Genomic DNA, 20,115 nt, shown 5'->3' on the forward strand with positions numbered 1-20,115 from the left:
GCAGTCAATTTCACAATCAATTTTCAAACACTCGCACGGAAACTGCATGTATGTATTCAAGATCTTATTTCTTTTAAGTCAAAAATATCACACGAAATAAAAACTGAAGAAAGAAACAAGTGATCAATGAAAAATACATTATAAATAAGGCATTGCACAAACATGAAAGAATATTCTATTTACATACAACATAAAAACAGTGAACATGAAAACAAGTGACATAAAATGAATTCAAAATACAATATAAAGAAGGTATTGCACAAACATATTAAAGAATATTGTCACTCTGCTGTGCTGAGGTGGAGGGGAGGAGCACCTGATGCTGTGTCACTGGCGGTGGTGGTGAAATATTTTAAAAGTGCATCTGAAGAGATAAGAGAAGTATATGTGACCACTGGATGTTACATTTTAATAAAAAAACATGCTTGGTGTGTGCTATACATAAGACTAATATAGACTAATAATGAAAATACGATAATATTCATTCAACTTTATCGTCATTGCAATGCAATTCAGTCTAACCAGAGTGCAAAACCAGAAAACAAAATCAGAAAGCTAAACATTTTTTTAGAAATTCAATCATTCTGTTACTCGGTAAGTTTTGCACTTTAATGATTTGTAATTTGAGATTTAAAATCTAATATTTAGTTTCTGTTATTGTCTCATAGATATGTTTTGTCACACACTGTCATTACATAGTTGGTGAATTAGATTTGGGAGAATTTATAAATGGACCAGTATATGCTGAATGCTAGAATACAGTAGTAGTAGTAAGCAAGTGCTAAATTCATAGCAAAGGTGTTACTCAATATGGACGTATATGCAGCTTTTCTCTGTTCCTGACCAGTACCAAAGTCTGTGTGGGTTAATGTTGGTGATGTGCATATTTAAATAAATTCATGATTTGTGATCGCCTTTAAATAAAGTGGTGATTCCTTGGAATTAGCCTTGGAAGTTTTACAGCTTCAGTCTCGGGTTTCACTTCACACAGTATCTGTTGTTACTCCATTTCAAGCTGACTTGTCTTATTTCATGTTTTACCGTCACTTTGGTGTGAAAATGGCCAAATGTAAAATCAGAATGCAGTTTTTAAATTCATTTTTCTTTCTTCATGTGTTAGCCAGTCAATAAAAACATTCCACAACTTAACATTTTTCTGGCTTTATTATTAAGCGGATCATTTAAAATGTATGTACAATACCAAAGACACAAATTCCTTGTTGCCTTTCTGACCTAATAAGACCATAAACTGTACGACATTGGAGCAATTACCCATTCACCACCAGTAGATGGAGACAAACACCTTTCAGCGTTGTGCCATAAAAAGTAGAAACATTAAAATGAAAACAAAATGACCTGTCATGTATATTAGAAGCAATATAAGCAACTCCCAAAAAGATATTCACTTGAAGATATTACATTGCCTATAGTGTGTATGATATGTATTATGAACATTTGCCCATTAGTGATATTTGCTGTAAGAGCACTATATTTTTGCCATTATTGCAGAAGGTATGTGTAGCCATGCACTTCTTAACACATTAACACATGTTTGTCACATAATCCAATAGTCCAGTCAGAGTCTTGGGAAAGACTGACCATCCACCTCTGGAAGTTAGGAACTGACTCCGACAGCTACGAGCTCCTGATGGTTCTCTGGGTCAACCAGAGTCAACTGGGATCCCCAGAAGGGGCCTTCTTGCTCCACCATCTTTTCACCCTTCTCTCTTATCTCCTGAACCAGCTTGTCACGATCACTGCCAAGGTCCACCCCTTTTCTCAGATCCACAGCCTCATTTTTTTGGCCATATGTGAGCAGATTATAAGGTGACGTGAAAAATGAGACCTTCCCCGTCTCTCTCGGTTGCCTATACAAGCCTGTGGACGATATGTTTACGTTGTTTAATGCCGCTGGAAGGTGAATTTCTTTGTGAAGGAATCGGGGGGGGATTTTCCACAACAGTCCAAAGGGAGAGAGCAAAACCAAAGAAGTCCCACGAGCCCCTTTTAAACTTTCTTTGCGTTATGAATATTATTGAGATCTTTGCTGTGACAGCACTATCTATCAAATTTACTGTAACTTAGCACTATCAATAACATTTAAACTCACCAAATAACACAAGAAAAAACACATTCTGGGACTGATTCATAGGCATTGACATTCATATATATATTCACATATGATTCCCAATGTGTCAGCGGGTACATGGTGATGTGGGCTACAGACAACAACATGGCTGACAACTACAGAAGTTCACAGATCACCTTTGTGATGCGCAAGGCACCATCTTTTCCACAAGAACAGGTGGCTCGAGAAGACTTTTGGTAAAAGCCCCCTCCTAACATGACTGCTTTCCTGGTCTCAAAGTTAACCTTCCCACATGAGCATTTCCATTGATCCTGGCTCTGTTGGTGACTTCCACCTCCAAATGTGAATCCACCTGAGTTATATGAGCTCTTCTCTGTTCCTTTCTCTTCCAAGCAAACAAAAGGGGTTAGGCACCAGTTATTGGAGCTGATCGTTATTGTGACTATTTTTCTTCTCTGGTGCTGGCCAGTCACATTGAAAAACGATAATGAGTCAGGAAAGCTACATACCACTTCCACTCTTTGCAGTTGTGGCACATTTTCACCTGGATGGTTGATCACCTGAGACTTAACACTGCCAAATACAGGTTGACCTACAAAAATGTCATGATACTCTGTTGTGAGAGAGCTGAGCTGGTTACCTTTGCAGCAAAGACCATAGACATCTCCCTCTTTCAACCCCTTCACATAGTTTTTGTCACATAAACCAATGGTCCAGTCACAGTCGTTGGAGAGGCTGATCATCCAATTATGGAAGTAAGGAACAAACTGTGAAGGGTCAGAGCTCTGAATGTAAAACATGTGAGCAGAACTTTTCCCCATCCAACTATGGTAGAAAACCTTCCTGTTGTCATCGGACAGCGACATCTTGGGGTCCAAAGTCTGTGGGTCAAAGATCAGGTCTGGACTAGTTGCAACAAGCTCCTGGTGGTTCTCTGGGTCAACCAGAGTCAACAGAGATCCCCAGAAGTGGCCTGCTTGCTCCACCATCTTTTCACCCTTCTCTCTTATCTCCTGAACCAGTTTGTCACGATCACTGCCAGGCTCCAACCCTTTTCTCAGGTCCACAGCCTTGGCCTTCTCCACATCCTGATGCACCTGAGAATACATCTGCAGGAATCTGAAGGTGTCCTTCTCGTTCTGTGCTGCTTGCATGCTGCTCCTGCTGGTTTTGATAGACACCATACGAGCAGAGACTGAACTCTGGACGCTGGTCAGGGCAATGTCACGCAGGTTCGTCACAGCTTCAATGAGACGCACCCTAGAGCGACCCAGCTTCTCTCTTTCACTCTTCTCCCACTTTTCCAGACTCACATTGTCATCATCAGTTTTCACCAGTAAGGCCTGCTGCTCAGTGTTGAGCTTTTCCATGAGCTCTTTGTGAGCTGTGGAGAAGGTCTTCATATTGTGTAGGCAGTGCTGGTCTTCAATGGCGCAGGAAACACACACACAGATCATGTCATCCAGGCAGTAGTACTCCAGGAGTTTGCCATGTTGTTGGCATTTAGTGTTGCCACATAATTCCATGGGTTCAGTCAGAGGATGAGTTTGTAGTAACACAGGACTGGTCAGGTGGGCCTGGAGGTGCTGGATGCACATGGAGATCTCACATTTCATGCAGGTCTTCCGGGCTGGTTTCCTGTCCTCTCCTGTGCACATGTCGCAGAGGATAAGTTGCAGCTCCTTTGGTGTTTTGTCAGACATGTTTTCAGAAGCAAGCAGTCCTGATTGAATCTTTCTTGAATATAATTGGACAAATGATCTTCCTTCTTGCTCTTGCTCTGATTTTGCTAAGTTGTTCTGGTCCCTCAGTCTCTTGTCTGAATGTCTTACCACATCAACATTGCACAACAGGTTTGTTTTCTGCTAAAATTCAGGAATTGGTGTCGGACAGATCTGACTGCAGCCGTGTGGTTTGGTTCACTGATAAGTTTAATTTCACAGATCATACAGGACACACCCACCATGGGAGTGATCATGTGTGTATTACTTGGCTGCAAATACACTGTAAAATCTTTTAGCGTGTAAAATGCATTACAACTAGCAATAAAATTCAAGGAAATTAGGAATCAACTGCTCTTGTCTTTCTGTGTAATAAACTCCTTAAGTTTCCCTTGTTAGCAAAAGATTGATTCTGAATCAAGTATTATGAAATGGCCTTGGTTTTTGCCTGTCACTGGTCACTCAGAGTCTGCAGCGATAGCTTTTAGCTGTACTCAGTAGTACCATTTACTTGGAAATAAACTGTCCACAGTGTACACATAAACTAGTCTTTTATAGCTATACAACAGTCTCACTTATCTTCTTACTGCTCATAAAAAAGTCTTAGTCACCAAATGGTTTTGAAATTGTATTTTTGCCAATAAGCTCTCCTGTTTATTCAGATAAAGCAGATGTGGACGTCCCACTTCATAGATAAACCAGGGATGATTTACTTTCAGTCAATAACAACATTCCACACCTTCAAATTCAACTGGATTTATTACTGATCTGAGCAATTACAATGTATGTTCAATACGGAAGACACAAATTCCCTCTTGCCAATCTGACTTTATGAGTCCATGAACAGTAAGATAACTGTATTATTTGACTGTAGTGACACATTTACCACCAGTAGATGGAGACAAACACCTTAAACTCTCAAGCAGAAATAAGTAGAAATGTTACAGTTACACTAAATGATCTTGTTGTGTATGGTAGAGGTAAATCCCAAAACAAAATAATTAGAATTAATACAATAAAAAGACATTCAGAACACAACAAATAACAACTTTTGCCAGTATTAATAATTGCAAAACCAACACTACAACTTCATTTGCAAGGAACTTAACATTAATCAATGAGATTTAAAATCATCCAAAGAAAGCAAAAGACATCATTACTGTGGATATTTGTATGCAGCTTTGAATAATCATTAGCAATGATCAGTGGGGTTAAATACTACCAATTATATAAGTTCACAAAACACCTCTGTGATGCGTAAACCACCAATAAATGCTCCACAGGAACAATTAGCCTGGCGAGAGTACTGGCCCCTATAATCATTGAATTCAAAGTCACTATTGTAGTAAGTCTTCCCACAGGTGCAATTCCATTGCTGCTGGGTCGTATTTTGTGTATTTTCCTTTTGTAGCTGAACAAAGGGGGTCAAATCCCAGTTGTTGAGGCTCGTCTTAATTGTGGTTATTTCTTCCCTCTGGTGCTGTCCGGTTCTGCTGAAGAAGGACAGCGAGGAAGCAACAAAGTTCCAAAACACTTCCACCATTTCAAATTCTGGTACTGTCTCGTCTCCATTTTCATCCAGATATGTGAGTGACTCAGAGGAAACCCTGCGCTGCTTCTCTTTATTGTCAGTTTTCTTCTTGCCAACACCTTTTGGATTGGTTGATGCATCACAACAATCATCATACTCTGTTGTGAGAGAGCTGAGTTTGTTACCTTTGAAGGACAGGCCGTAGACGTGTCCCTTCTTCAAGTTCTTTGCAGACTTTTTGTCACACAATCCAATGGTCCAGTCAGAGTCTGCGGAAAGTCTGACCATCCACCTCTGGAAATTTGGAACTGACTTGGTACTACTGATGAGAAGAGTGGCAGAACACTGACCCATCCAACTATTGTAGAAAACCATCCTCTTGTCTTGGGACAGTGATATGCTGGGGCCCAAAGCCTGTGGGTCAAAGATCAGGTCTGGACTAGTTGCAACAAGCTCCTGGTGGTTCTCTGGGTCAACCAGGGTCAACAGGGAACCCCAGAAGTGGCCTGCTTGCTCCACCATCTTTTCACCCTTCTCTCTTATCTCCTGAACCAGTTTGTCACGATCCCTGCCAGGCTCCAACCCTTTCCTCAGATCCACAGCCTTGGCCTTCTCCACATCCTGTTGCACCTGAGAACACATCTGCAGGAATCTGAAGGTGTCCTTCTCGTTCTGTGCTGCTTGCATGCTGCTCCTGCTGGTTTTGATGGACACCATACGAGCAGAGACTGAACTCTGGACACTGGTCAGGGCAATGTCACGCAGGTTCGTCACAGCTTCAATGAGACGCACACTAGAGCGACCCAGCTTCTCTCTTTCACTCTTCTCCCACTTTTCCAGACTCACATTGTCACCATCAGTTTTCACCAGTAAGGCACGCTGCTTAGTGTTGAGCTTTTCCATGAGCTCTTTGTGGGCTGTGGAGAAGGTCTTCATATTGTGAAGGCGGTGCTGGTCTTCAATGGCGCAGGAAACACACACACAGATCATGTCATCCAGGCAGTAGTACTCCAGGAGTTTGCCATGTTGTGGGCATTTAGTGATGGCACATAAATCCATGGGTTCAGTCAGAGGATGAGTTTGTAGTAACACAGGAGTGGTCAGGTGGGCCTGGAGGTGCTGGACACACATGGAGATCTCACATTTCATGCAGGTCTTCTGTGCTGGTTTCCTGTCCTCCTCTGTACACATGTCGCAGAAGATAACTGGCAGCTCCGTTGGTGTTTTGTCAGACATGTTTTCAGAAGCAGGCAGTCCTGATTGGATCTTTCTTGAATATAATTGGACAAATGATCTTCCTTCTGTCTCTTGCTCTGATTTTGCTAAGTTTTTCTGGTCTCTCAGTCTCTCCTCTGAATGTCTTGTCACATCAACATTGCACAACAGAGTGGTGGTGTGGTGTCGGACAGATCTGACTGCAGCCGTGTGGTTTGGTTCACTGATAAGTTTAATTTCACAGATCATACAGGACACACCCACCATGGGAGTGATCATGTGTGTATCACTTGGCTGCAAATACACTGTAAAATCTTTTAGCGTGTAAAATGCATTACAACTAGCAATAAAATTCAAGGGAATTAGGAATCAACTGCTCTTGTCTTTCTGTTAAATAAACTCCTTAAGTTTCCCTTGTAAACAAAAGATTGATTCTGAATCAAGTATTATGAAATGGCCTTGGTTTTTGCCTGTCACTGGTCACTCAGAGTCTGCAGCGATAGCTTTTAGCTGTACTCAGTAGTACCATTTGCTGGGTAATAAACTGTCCACAGTGTACACATAAACTAGTCTTTTACAGCTATACAACAGTGTCACTTATTCTCCTACTGCTCATAAAAAAGTCTTAGTCACCAAATGGTTTTGAAATTGTATTTTTGCCAATAAGCTCTCCTGTTTATTCAGATAAAGCAGCTGTGGACGTCCCACTTCATAGATAAACCAGGGATGATTTACTTTCAGTCAATAACAACATTCCACACCTTCAAATTCAACTGGATTTATTACTGATCTGAGCAATTACAATGTATGTTCAATATGGAAGACACAAATTCCCTCTTGCCATTCTGACTTTATGAGTCCATGAACAGTAAGATAACTGTATTATTTGACTATAGTGACACATTTACCACCAGTAGATGGAGACAAACACCTTAAACTCTCAAGCGGAAATAAGTAGAAATGTTACAGTTGCACTAAATGATCTTGTTGCGTATGGTAGAGGTAAATCCCAAAACAAAATAATTAGAATTAATACAATAAAAAGACATTCAGAACACAACAAATAACAACTTTTGCCAGTATTAATAATTGCAAAACCAACACTACAACTTCATTTGCAAGGAACTTAACATTAATCAATGAGATTTAAAATCATCCAAAGAAAGCAAAAGACATCATTACTGTGGATATTTGTATGCATGAACTTCTCAGCTTTGAATCAACATTAGCAATGATCAGTGGGGTAAATAACTATCAATTATATAAGTTCACAAAACACTTCTGTGATGCATAAACCACCAATAAATGCTCCACAGGAACAACTAGCCTGACGAGAGTACTGGCCCCTATTAGCCCTGTATCCATACTCGTTCTTGTAGTAAGTTATCCCACAGGTGCAATTCCATTGCTGCTGGGTCGTATTCTGTGTATTTTCCTTTTGTAGCTGAACAAAGGGGGTCAAATCCCAGTTGTTGAGGCTCATCTTAATTGTGGTTATTTCTTCCCTCTGGTGCTGTCCGGTTCTGCTGAAGAAGGACAGCGAGGAAGCAACAAAGTTCCAAAACACTTCCACCGTTTCAAGTTCTGGTACTTCCTCATCTCCATTTTCATCCAGATATGTGAGTGACTCCGAGGAAACCCTGCGCTGCTTCCCTTTGTTGTCAGTTTTCTTCTTGCCAACACCTTGTGGATTGGTTGATGCATCACAACAATCATCATACTCTGTTGTGAGAGAGCTGAGTTTGTTACCTTTGAAGGACAGGCCGTAGACGTGTCCGTCCTCCAAGTTCTTTGCAGACTGTTTGTCACACAATCCAATGGTCCAGTCAGAGTCTGCGGAGATACTGACCATCCACCTCTGGAAATTCGGAACTGACTTGGTACTACTGATGAGAAGAGTGGCAGAACATTGACCCATCCAACTATTGTAGAAAACCATCCTCTTGTCTTGGGACAGTGATATGCTGGGGCCCAAAGTCTGTGGGTCAAAGATCAGGTCTGGACTAGTTGCAACAAGCTCCTGGTGGTTCTCTGGGTCAACCAGGGTCAACAGGGAACCCCAGAAGTGGCCTGCTTGCTCCACCATCTTTTCACCCTTCTCTCTTATCTCCTGAACCAGTTTGTCACGATCACTGCCAGGCTCCAACCCTTTTCTCAGGTCCACAGCCTTGGCCTTCTCCACATCCTGATGCACCTGAGAATACATCTGCAGGAATCTGAAGGTGTCCTTCTTGTTCTGTGCTGCTTGCATGCTGGTCTTGCTGGTTTTGATAGACACCATACGAGCAGAGACTGAACTCTGGACGCTGGTCAGGGCAATGTCACGCAGGTTCGTCACACCTTCAATGAGACGCACGCTAGAGGGACCCAGCTTCTCTCTTTCACTCTTCTCCCACTTTTCCAGACTCACATTGTCATCATCAGTTTTCACCAGTAAGGCCTGCTGCTCAGTGTTGAGCTTTTCCATGAGCTCGTTGTGAGCTGTGGAGAAGGTCTTCATATTGTGAAGGCGGTGCTGGTCTTCAATGGCGCAGGAAACACACACACAGGTCATGTCATCCAGGCAGTAGTACTCCAGGAGTTTGCCATGTTGGGGGCATTTAGTGTTGCCACACAATTCCATGGGTTCAGTCAGAGGATGAGTTTGTAGTAACACAGGAGTGGTCAGGTGGGCCTGGAGGTGCTGGACGCACATGGAGATCTCACATTTCATGCAGGTCTTCCGGGCTGGTTTCCTTTCATCTTCTGTACACATGTCGCAGAGGATAACTTGCAGCTCCTTTTTTATCTCGTCAGACATGTTTACAATAGCAGGAAGTCCTGATTTGCTCTTTCGTGAATGTTATTAAGAGTTGAACAAAGGATATTTCGTGTTGGTCTTCGGTTGACTTGGCAAATAACTAAAAGTTAAAACTTATTTTGCTAAGTTTAGTTGTTCTGGTCTCTCAGTCTCTCGTCTGTATGTCTCGCCACGGCAGCACTGAACAACAGTTTAGTTGTCTGCTAACATTCAGGGGGTGGAGTCAAAATGATCTGACTGCAGCCCTTTTGTTTGGTTAAATGTTAAGTTTTATTTCACAGGTTATAAAAGCAACACCCATGGGAGTGGACATTAATGTATGACTTGCAAACATACCCTAAAGAAGGCTAGAACAATAGGAATTAATTGCTCCTTGTAAACAGAAGATTGGTTCATAATAAAGCATTATGAAATGGCCTTGGAATTCACTCAGTCTGAAGCGATAGCTTTTAGCTGTACTCAGAAGTACCATTTGCTGGGTAATAAATTGTCCACAGTGTACACATAAACTATACAACAGTGTCACTTATTGTACTACTGCTCATAAAAAGCCTAAGTCAACAAAGATTAATAATTTACCTCAGGTAAAGTCTTCACTCAGTTGTAAGTCTGAAAGGTACACCGAGCTAAAACTAATGTGATACCTTCATGAAAGTTATAATGTTTGGCTTTTGTGGAAACTTTAAACTTTATAGACTTTGTGGAGCTGTTGAATTGTATGATCATAAAGGTGGAACAGCATCTCTCAAAACACAACAAAAATTAAATATCACCTTAATGACCGTTGGATTTATTGCAGGGCTGTTGGACTGGCAATTGTTATAAACTGGAAACTGCTATAAACTGGCAAATGAGGGTAAATCTTATTAAATAATGCACATTTTCATCATCTTGTATGGCTTGAAATTGTATTTATGACATAAAATCTTCCTGTATAATCAGATACAGCAGATGTGGACATCCCACTTCATAGATAAACCAGGGGTGATTTACTTGATGAGAATAAACTGCAGTCATGAAGATGTGATCATTTACTTGACTTTTACCAAACAAACTCTAGCTCCAGCAGTATTGGGTTTCACTTCACATATTGTTGTTACTCCAATTCCAGCTGTTCTTACATGAGCTGTGTTTTTTTTTTTTGTTTTTTTTTTCACATTTGTGTGAAAAGGGTAAAATGCTTAATTAAAAAACACAGTTTGTAATTTTACTTTTTCCACTTTTTGTTTAAGCCAGTCAATAACAACATTCCACAACTTAAAATTAAAATTTATTTATTACTGATTTGAGCAATTACAATGTTTGTTCAATACAAATTGAAGAAGTTCCTCCATGCCATTCTGACTTTATAAATCTTTGAACAGAAAGATAACTGAACAATGCAAGTGTAATGATACATTTACCACCAGTAGATGGAGACAAACACCTTAAACTCTGAAGCAGAAATAAGTAGAAATGTTACAGTTACACTAAATGATCTTGTTGCGTATGGTAGACGTAAATCCAAAAACAAAATAATTAGAATAAATACAATGAAAAGACATTCAGAACACAACAAATAACAACTTTTGCCAGTAATAATAATTGCAAAACCAACACTACAACTTCATTTGCAAGGAACTTAACATTAATCAATGAGATTTAAAATCATCCAAAGAAAGCAAAAGACATCATTACTGTGGATATTTGTATGCATGAACTTCTCAGCTTTGAATCATCATTAGCAATGATCAGTGGGGTTAAATGCAACCAATTATATAAGTTCACAAAACACTTCTGTGATGCATAAACCACCAATAAATGCTCCACAGGTACAATTAGCCTGGTGAGAGTACTGGCCCCTATTAGCCCTGTATCCATACTCGTTCTTGTAGTAAGTTATCCCACAGGTGCAATTCCATTGCTGCTGGGCCGTATTTTGTGTATTTTCCTTTTGTAGCTGAACAAAGGGGGTCAAATCCCAGTTGTTGAGGCTCATCTTAATTGTGGTTATTTCTTCCCTCTGGTGCTGTCCGGTTCTGCTGAAGAAGGACAGCGAGGAAGCAACAAAGTTCCAAAACACTTCCACCATTTCAAGTTCTGGTACTTCCTCATCTCCATTTTCATCCAGACATGTGAGTGACTCCGAGGAAACCCTGCGCTGCTTCCCTTTGTTGTCAGTTTTCTTCTTGCCAACACCTTGTGGATTGGTTGATGCATCACAACAATCATCATACTCTGTTGTGAGAGAGCTGAGTTTGTTACCTTTGAAGGACAGGCCGTAGACGTGTCTGTCCTCCAAGTTCTTTGCAGACTTTTTGTCACACAATCCAATGGTCCAGTCAGAGTCTGCGGAAAGTCTGACAATCCACCTCTGGAAGTTCGGAACTGACTTGGTACTACTGATGAGAAGAGTGGCAGAACACTGACCCATCCAACTATTGTAGAAAACCATCCTCTTGTCTTGGGACAGTGATATGCTGGGGCCCAAAGTCTGTGGGTCAAAGATCAGGTCTGGACTAGTTGCAACAAGCTCCTGGTGGTTCTCTGGGTCAACCAGGGTCAACAGGGAACCCCAGAAGTGGCCTGCTTGCGCCACCATCTTTTCACCCTTCTCTCTTATCTCCTGAACCAGTTTGTCACGATCACTGCCAGGCTCCAACCCTTTTCTCAGGTCCACAGCCTTGGCCTTCTCCACATCCTGATGCACCTGAGAATACATCTGCAGGAATCTGAAGGTGTCCTTCTCGTTTTGTGCTGCTTGCATGCTGGTCCTGCTGGTTTTGATAGACACCATACGAGCAGAGACTGAACTCTGGACACTGGTCAGGGCAATGTCACGCAGGTTCGTCACACCTTCAATGAGACGCACACTAGAGCGACCCAGCTTCTCTCTTTCACTCTTCTCCCACTTTTCCAGACTCACATTGTCATCATCAGTTTTCACCAGTAAGGCCTGCTGCTCAGTGTTGAGCTTTTCCATGAGCTCTTTGTGGGCTGTGGAGAAGGTCTTCATATTGTGTAGGCGGTGCTGGTCTTCAATGGCGCAGGAAACACACACACAGGTCATGTCATCCAGGCAGTAGTACTCCAGGAGTTTGCCATGTTGGGGGCATTTAGTGCTGCCACACAATTCCATGGGTTCAGTCAGAGGATGAGTTTGCAGTAACACAGGAGTGGTCAGGTGGGCCTGGAGGTGCTGGACGCACATGGAGATCTCACATTTCATGCAGGTCTTCCGGGCTGGTTTCCTGTCCTCTCCTGTGCACATGTCGCAGAGGATAAGTTGCAGCTTCTTTTTTTTCTTGTCAGACATGTTTTCAATAGCAGGAAGTCCTGATTTGCTCTTTCGTGAATGTTATTAAGAGTTGAAAAAGGATATTTCGTCTTGGTCTTCGGTTGACTTGGCAAAAAACTGAAAGTTAAAACTTATTTTGCTAAGTTTAGTTGTTTTGGTCTCTCAGTCTCTCGTCTGAATGTCTCGCCACGGCAGCACTGAACAACAGTTTAGTTGTCTGCTAACATTCAGGGGGTGGAGTCAAAATGATCTGACTGCAGCCCTTTTGTTTGGTTAAATGTTAAGTTTTATTTCACAGGTTATAAAAGCAACACCCGTGGGAGTGGACATTAATGTATCACTTGCGAACATACTCTAAAGAAGGCTAGAAAATTAGGAATTAATTGCTCTTGTCTTTCTGTAAAAAAAAATGTAAACAGAAGATTGATTCAAATTAAGTATTATGAAATGGCCTTGAAATTCACATTTGGTCACTGGTGACTCAGAGTCTAAAGCAATAGCTTTTAGCTGTACTCAGAAGTACCATTTGTTGGGTAATAAATTGTCCACAGTGTACACATAAACTACTCTTTTATAGCTATACAACTGTGTTACTTATTGTGCTACTCCTCATAAAAAGTCAAATAAGATTAATAATTTACCTCAGGTAAAGTCTTCACTCAGTTGTAAGTCTGAAAGTTACACCGAGCTAAAACTAATGTGATACCTTCATGAAAGTTATAATGTTTGGCTTTTGTGGAAACTTTAAACTTTATAGACTTTGTGGAGCTGTTGAATTGTATGATCATAAAGGTGGAACAGCATCTCTCAAAACACAACGAAAATTAAATATCACCTTAATGACCGTTGGATTTATTGCAGGGCTGTTGGACTGGCAACTGTCATAAACCGGAAACTGCTATAAACTGGCAAATGAGGGTAAATCTTATTAAATAATGCACATTTTCATCATCTTGTATGGCTTTGAAATTGTATTTATGACATAAAATCTTCCTGTATAATCAGATACAGCAGATGTGGACATCCCACTTCATAGTTAAACCAGGGATGATTTACTTGATGAGAATAAACTGCAGTCATGAAGATGTGATCATTTACTTTACTTTGACCAAACAAACTCTAGCTCCAGCAGTATTGGGTTTCACTTCACATATTGTTGTTACTCCAATTCCAGCTGTTCTTACATGAGCTGTGTTTTTTTGTTTTTGTTTTTTTCACATTTGTGTGAAAAGGGTAAAATGCTTAATTAAAAAACACAGTTTGTAATTTTACTTTTTCCACTTTTTGTTTAAGCCAGTCAATAACAACATTCCACAACTTAAAATTTAAATTTATTTATTACTGATTTGAGCAATTACAATGTATGTTCAATACGAATTGAAGAAGTTCCTCCATGCCATTCTGACTTTATAAATCTTTGAACAGAAAGATAACTGAACCATGCAAGTGTAATGACACATTTACCACCAGTAGATGGAGACAAACACCTTAAACTCTGAAGCAGAAATAAGTAGAAATGTTACAGTTACACTAAATGATCTTTTTGCGTATGGTAGACGTAAATCCCAAAACAAAATGAGAATTAATACAATGAAAAGACATTCAGAACACAACAAATAACAACTTTTGCCAGTATTAATAATTGCAAAACCAACACTACAACTTCATTTGCAAGGAACTTAACATTGAGCAATGAGATTTAAGTTCATCCAAAGAAAGCAAAAGACATCATTACTGTGGATATTTGTATGCATGAACTTCTCAGCTTTGAATCAACATTAGCAATGATCAGTGGGGTAAATAACTATCAATTATATAAGTTCACAAAACACTTCTGTGATGCATAAACCACCAATAAATGCTCCACAGGAACAACTAGCCTGACGAGAGTACTGGCCCCCATAATCATTGAATTCAAAGTCACTATGGTAGTAAGTCTTCCCACAGGTGCAATTCCATTGCTGCTGGGTCGTATTTTGTGTATTTTCCTTTTGGAGCTGAACAAAGGGGGTCAAATCCCAGTTGTTGAGGCTCATCTTAATTGTGGTTATTTCTTCCCTCTGGTGCTGTCCGGTTCTGCTGAAGAAGGACAGCGAGGAAGCAACAAAGTTCCAAAACACTTCCACCGTTTCAAGTTCTGGTACTTCCTCATCTCCATTTTCATCCAGATATGTGAGTGACTCCGAGGAAACCCTGCGCTGCTTCTCTTTATTGTCAGTTTTCTGCTTGCCAACACCTTGTGGATTGGTTGATGCATCACAACAATCATCATACTCTGTTGTGAGAGAGCTGAGTTTGTTTCCTTTGAAGGACAGGCCGTAGACATGTCCGTCCTCCAAGTTCTTTGCAGACTGTTTGTCACACAATCCAATGGTCCAGTCAGAGTCTGCAGAAAGTCTGACAATCCATCTCTGGAAGTTCGGAACTGATGTGGTACTACTGATGAGAAGAGTGGCAGAACACTGACCCATCCAACTATTGTAGAAAACCATCCTCTTGTCTTGGGACAGTGATATGCTGGGGCCCAAAGCCTGTGGGTCAAAGATCAGGTCTGGACTAGTTGCAACAAGCTCTTGGTGGTTCTCTGGGTCAACCAGGGTCAACAGGGAACCCCAGAAGTGGCCTGCTTGCTCCACCATCTTTTCACCCTTCTCTCTTATCTCCCGAACCAGTTTGTCATGATCACTGCCAGGCTCCAACCCTTTTCTCAGATCCACAGCCTTGGCCTTCTCCACATCCTGATGCACCTGAGAATACATCTGCAGGAATCTGAAGGTGTCCTTCTCGTTCTGTGCTGCTTGCATGCTGGTCTTACTGGTTTTGATAGACACCATACGAGCAGAGACTGAACTCTGGACACTGGTCAGGGCAATGTCACGCAGGTTCGTCACACCTTCAATGAGACGCACACTAGAGCGACCCAGCTTCTCTCTTTCACTCTTCTCCCACTTTTCCAGACTCACATTGTCATCATCAGTTTTCACCAGTAAGGCCTGCTGCTCAGTGTTGAGCTTTTCCATGAGCTCTTTGTGGGCTGTGGAGAAGGTCTTCATATTGTGAAGGCGGTGCTGGTCTTCAATGGCGCAGGAAACACACACACAGGTCATGTCATCCAGGCAGTAGTACTCCAGGAGTTTGCCATGTTGGGGGCATTTAGTGTTGCCACACAATTCCATGGGTTCAGTCAGAGGATGAGTTTGTAGTAACACAGGAGTGGTCAGGTGGGCCTGGAGGTGCTGGACGCACATGGAGATCTCACATTTCATGCAGGTCTTCCGGGCTGGTTTCCTGTCCTCTCCTGTACACATGTCGCAGAGGATAACTTGCAGCTCCTTTTTTATCTCGTCAGACATGTTTTCAATAGCAGGAAGTCCTGATTTGATCTTTCGTGAATGTTATTAAGAGTTGAACAAAGGATCTTTCGTGTTGGTCTTTGGTCGACTTGGCAAAAAACTGAAAGTTAAGTCTTATTTTGCTAAGTTTAGTTGTTCTGGTCTCTCAGTCTCTCGTCTGAATGCCTTGCCACAGCAGGACTGAACAGCAGTTTAGTTGTCTGTTAACATTCAGGGGGTGGAGTCAAAAAGATCTGACTGCAGACGTTTTGTTTGGTTGAGTGTTAAGTTTCATTCCACAGGTTATAAAAGCAACACCTGTGGAGTTCCAGGATCCTCTTTGGTTGACTCTGTTTGTCTGTGGTTTATATGCTGTGCCATAGCAGCACTGTATATCAGTTTCAATTACTGCTAAACAAAACCAAGTCGGACAGACTGGGCTGCAGCCTTTTTCTTTGGTTGTCAGTTAGGTTTCATTTCTCAAAAAAGAAATGAGCAACACCTATGAGAGTTGGAATTTATTAACTTGCCAACACATGTTTGTGTTGCTCTTGGAGTGTAAAAGACAGTACAACTTGTTGTAATAGACTGCAAGCAAACTACGGATTCAAATACTTTTCAGCTCATGATAGTCTATCACAGAATTTTAAATTAATTCATCATATTCATTTACATGTTCTTGAGTTATATTCAATCACATTTGCCTCTTCAGATTTCCTCCACTTATCTTGAAATATCTTTAACCTTCCTTGCATGTGTTATAAATATTAACAAGATCTTTGCCATGACAGCATTATATATCAATTTTACAGCAACTTGGCACTAATCAGTGACATTTAATTTTCCCCAGTTAATACAAAGAAACAAATTCTGGGTGTGACTCATAGGCATTGAAATTAAAATGTTTAACAATGTGTCAGCGGGTACATGGTGATGTGGGCTACAGACAACAACATGGCTGATGACTACAGAAGTTCACAGATCACCTTTGTGATGCGCAAGGCACCAATAACTTTTCCACAAGAACAGGTGGCTCGAGAAGACTTTTGGTAAGAGCACCCTCCATGACTGTATGCATTACTGGTCTCATAGTAAACCTTCCCACATGAGCATTTCCATTGATCCTGGCTCTGTTGGTAAACTGAACGTCCAAATAAGGATCCACCTGAGTTATATGAGCTCGTCTCTGTTCCTTCCTCTTCCAAGCAAACAAAAGGGGTTGGGTTCCAGTTATTGGAGCTGATTGTTATTGTGACTATTTTTCTTCTCTGGTGCTGGCCAGTCACACTGAAGAACGATAATGAGTCAGGAAGGCTCCATACCACTTCCACTTTCTGTGGTTGTGCCACATTTTCACCTGGATGGTTGATCACCTGAGACCTAACACTCCTCCTTTTCTCTCGTCCAGGCTGATTAGCCATCTGCCCAAAACCAAATACAGTTTGAGCTACAGGAACATCTTGATACTCTGTTGTGACAGAGCTGAGCTGGTTACCTTTGCAGCAAAGACCATAGACATCTCCCTCTATCAACTCCTTCACATAGTTTTTGTCACATAAACCAATGGTCCAGTCACAGTCGCTGGAGAGGCTGATCATCCATTTATGGAAGTCAGGAACAGACTGTGAAGGGTCAGAGCTCTGAATGTAAAACGTGTGAGCAGAACTTTTCCCCAGCCAACTATTGTAGACCTTCTTGTTGTCATCGGACAGTGACATCTTGGGGTCCAAAGTCTGTGGGTCAAAGATCAGGTTTGGATTAGTAGCAACAAGCTCCTGGTTGTTCTCTTGGTCAACCAGGGTCAACAGGGAACCCCAGAAGTGGCCTGCTTGCTCCACCATCTTTTCACCCTTCTCTCTTATCTCCTGAACCAGTTTGTCACGATCACTGCCAGGCTCCAACCCTTTTCTCAGGTCCACAGCCTTGGCCTTCTCCACATCCTGATGCACCTGAGAATACATCTGCAGGAATCTGAAGGTGTCCTTCTCGTTCTGTGCTGCTTGCATGCTGCTCCTGCTGGTTTTGATGGACACCATACGAGCAGAGACTGAACTCTGGACGCTGGTCAGGGCAATGTCCCGCAGGTTCGTCACAGCTTCAATGAGACGCACACTAGAGGGACCCAGCTTCTCTCTTTCACTCTTCTCCCACTTTTCCAGACTCACATTGTCATCATCAGTTTTCACCAGTAAGGCCTGCTGCTCAGTGTTGAGCTTTTCCATGAGCTCTTTGTGAGCTGTGGAGAAGGTCTTCATATTGTGAAGGCGGTGCTGGTCTTCAATGGCGCAGGAAACACACACACAGATCATGTCATCCAGGCAGTAGTACTCCAGGAGTTTGCCATGTTGGGGGCATTTAGTGTTGCCACACAATTCCATGGGTTCAGACAGAGGATGAGTTTGCAGTAACACAGGAGTGGTCAGGTGGGCCTGGAGGTGCTGGACGCACATGGAGATCTCACATTTCATGCAGGTCTTCTGTGCTGGTTTCCTGTCCTCTCCTGTACACATGTCGCAGAGGATAAGTTGCAGCTTCTTTTTTTTCTTGTCAGACATGTTTTCAATAGCAGGAAGTCCTGATTTGCTCTTTCAGGAATGTTATTAAGAGTTGAACAAAGGATATTTCGTCTTGGTCTTCGGTTGACTTGGCAAAAAACTGAAAGTTAAAACTTATTTTGCTAAGTTTAGTTGTTATGGTCTCTCAGTCTCTCGTCTGTATGTCTCGCCACGGCAGCACTGGACAACAGTTTAGTTGTCTGCTAACATTCAGGGGGTGGAGTCAAAAAGATCTGACTGCAGCCCTTTTGTTTGGTTAAATGTTAAGTTTTATTTCACAGGTTATAAAAGCAACACCCATGGGAGTGGACATTAATGTATGACTTGCAAACACACTCTAAAGAAGGCTAGAACAATAGGAATTAATTGCTCCTTGTAAACAGAAGATTGGTTCATAATAAAGCATTATGAAATGGCCTTGGAATTCACTCAGTCTGAAGCGATAGCTTTTAGCTGTACTCAGAAGTACCATTTGCTGGGTAATAAATTGTCCACAGTGTATACATAAACTATACAACAGTGTCACTTATTGTACTACTGCTCATAAAAAGCCTAAGTCAACAAAGATTAATAATTTACCACAAGTAAAGTCTTTACTCAGTTGTAAGTCTGAAAGGTACACCGAGCTAAAACTAATGTGATACCATCATGAAAGTTATAATGTTTGGATTTTGTGGAAACTTTAAACTTTATCGACTTTGTGGAGCTGTTGAATTGTGTGATCATAAAGGTGGAACAGCATCTCTCAAAACACAACAAAAATTAAATATCACCTTAATGACGGTTGCATTTATTGCAGGGCTGTTGGACTGGCAACTGTTATAAACTGGAAACTGCTATAAACTGGCAAATGAGGGTAAATCTTATTAAATAATGCACATTTTCATCATCTTGTATGGCTTTGAAATTGTATTTATGACATAAAATCTTCCTGAATAATCAGATACAGCAGATGTGGACATCCCACTTCATAGATAAACCAGGGGTGATTTACTTGATGAGAATAAACTGCAGTCATGAAGATGTGACCATTTACTTTACTTTGACCAAACAAACTCTAGCTCCAGCAGTATTGGGTTTCACTTCACATATTGTTGTTACTCCAATTCCAGCTGTTCTTACATGAGCTGTGTTTTTTTTGTTTTTGTTTTTTTTCACATTTGTGTGAAAAGGGTGAAATGCTTAATTAAAAAACACAGTTTGTAATTTTACTTTTTCCACTTTTTGTTTAAGCCAGTCAATAACAACATTCCACAACTTAAAATTAAAATTTATTTATTACTGATTTGAGCAATTACAATGTTCGTTCAATACAAATTGAAGAAGTTCCTCCATGCCATTCTGACTTTATAAATCTTTGAACAGAAAGATAACTGAACAATGCAAGTGTAATGATACATTTACCACCAGTAGATGGAGACATACACCTTAAACTCTGAAGCAGAAATAAGTAGAAATGTTACACTTACACTAAACGATCTTGTTGCGTATGGTAGACGTAAATCCAAAAACAAAATAATTAGAATTAATACAATGAAAAGACATTCAGAACACAACAAATAACAACTTTTGCCAGTAATAATAATTGCAAAACC

General features: G+C 41.1%; 6 protein-coding genes across 6 annotated transcripts; all 6 read right to left on the reverse strand.

Moving 5' to 3' along the window:
• Positions 1-1,145: 1,145 nt before the first annotated feature.
• Positions 1,146-3,947, reverse strand: LOC141003847 (uncharacterized). The gene has a single exon (XM_073475322.1). The coding sequence runs from the start codon at positions 3,790-3,792 to the stop codon at positions 2,245-2,247; it is 1,548 nt and encodes a 515-aa protein (XP_073331423.1). The 5' UTR covers positions 3,793-3,947; the 3' UTR covers positions 1,146-2,244.
• Positions 3,948-4,550: 603 nt separating this feature from the next.
• On the reverse strand, positions 4,551-6,724 carry LOC141003848 (uncharacterized). The gene has a single exon (XM_073475323.1). It carries the CDS (start codon positions 6,575-6,577, stop codon positions 5,036-5,038), a length of 1,542 nt encoding a protein of 513 aa, XP_073331424.1. The 5' UTR covers positions 6,578-6,724; the 3' UTR covers positions 4,551-5,035.
• A 1,045-nt stretch (positions 6,725-7,769) lies between these two features.
• LOC141003832 (uncharacterized) lies at positions 7,770-9,504 on the reverse strand. Its single transcript, XM_073475303.1, has one exon. It carries the CDS (start codon positions 9,354-9,356, stop codon positions 7,815-7,817), a length of 1,542 nt encoding a protein of 513 aa, XP_073331404.1. The 5' UTR covers positions 9,357-9,504; the 3' UTR covers positions 7,770-7,814.
• Positions 9,505-10,859: 1,355 nt separating this feature from the next.
• LOC141003859 (uncharacterized) lies at positions 10,860-12,754 on the reverse strand. The gene has a single exon (XM_073475336.1). The coding sequence runs from the start codon at positions 12,649-12,651 to the stop codon at positions 11,110-11,112; it is 1,542 nt and encodes a 513-aa protein (XP_073331437.1). The 5' UTR covers positions 12,652-12,754; the 3' UTR covers positions 10,860-11,109.
• Positions 12,755-14,444: 1,690 nt separating this feature from the next.
• LOC141003308 (uncharacterized) lies at positions 14,445-16,158 on the reverse strand. Its single transcript, XM_073474634.1, has one exon. The coding sequence runs from the start codon at positions 15,984-15,986 to the stop codon at positions 14,445-14,447; it is 1,542 nt and encodes a 513-aa protein (XP_073330735.1). The 5' UTR covers positions 15,987-16,158.
• Positions 16,159-16,884: 726 nt separating this feature from the next.
• On the reverse strand, positions 16,885-18,520 carry LOC141003849 (uncharacterized). Its single transcript, XM_073475324.1, has one exon. The coding sequence runs from the start codon at positions 18,518-18,520 to the stop codon at positions 16,931-16,933; it is 1,590 nt and encodes a 529-aa protein (XP_073331425.1). The 3' UTR covers positions 16,885-16,930.
• Between the last annotated feature and the right edge of the window lie 1,595 nt (positions 18,521-20,115).

The sequence above is a fragment of the Pagrus major genome, chromosome 10 (assembly GCF_040436345.1).
Source record: "Pagrus major chromosome 10, Pma_NU_1.0".
Taxonomy (NCBI): domain Eukaryota; kingdom Metazoa; phylum Chordata; class Actinopteri; order Spariformes; family Sparidae; genus Pagrus; species Pagrus major.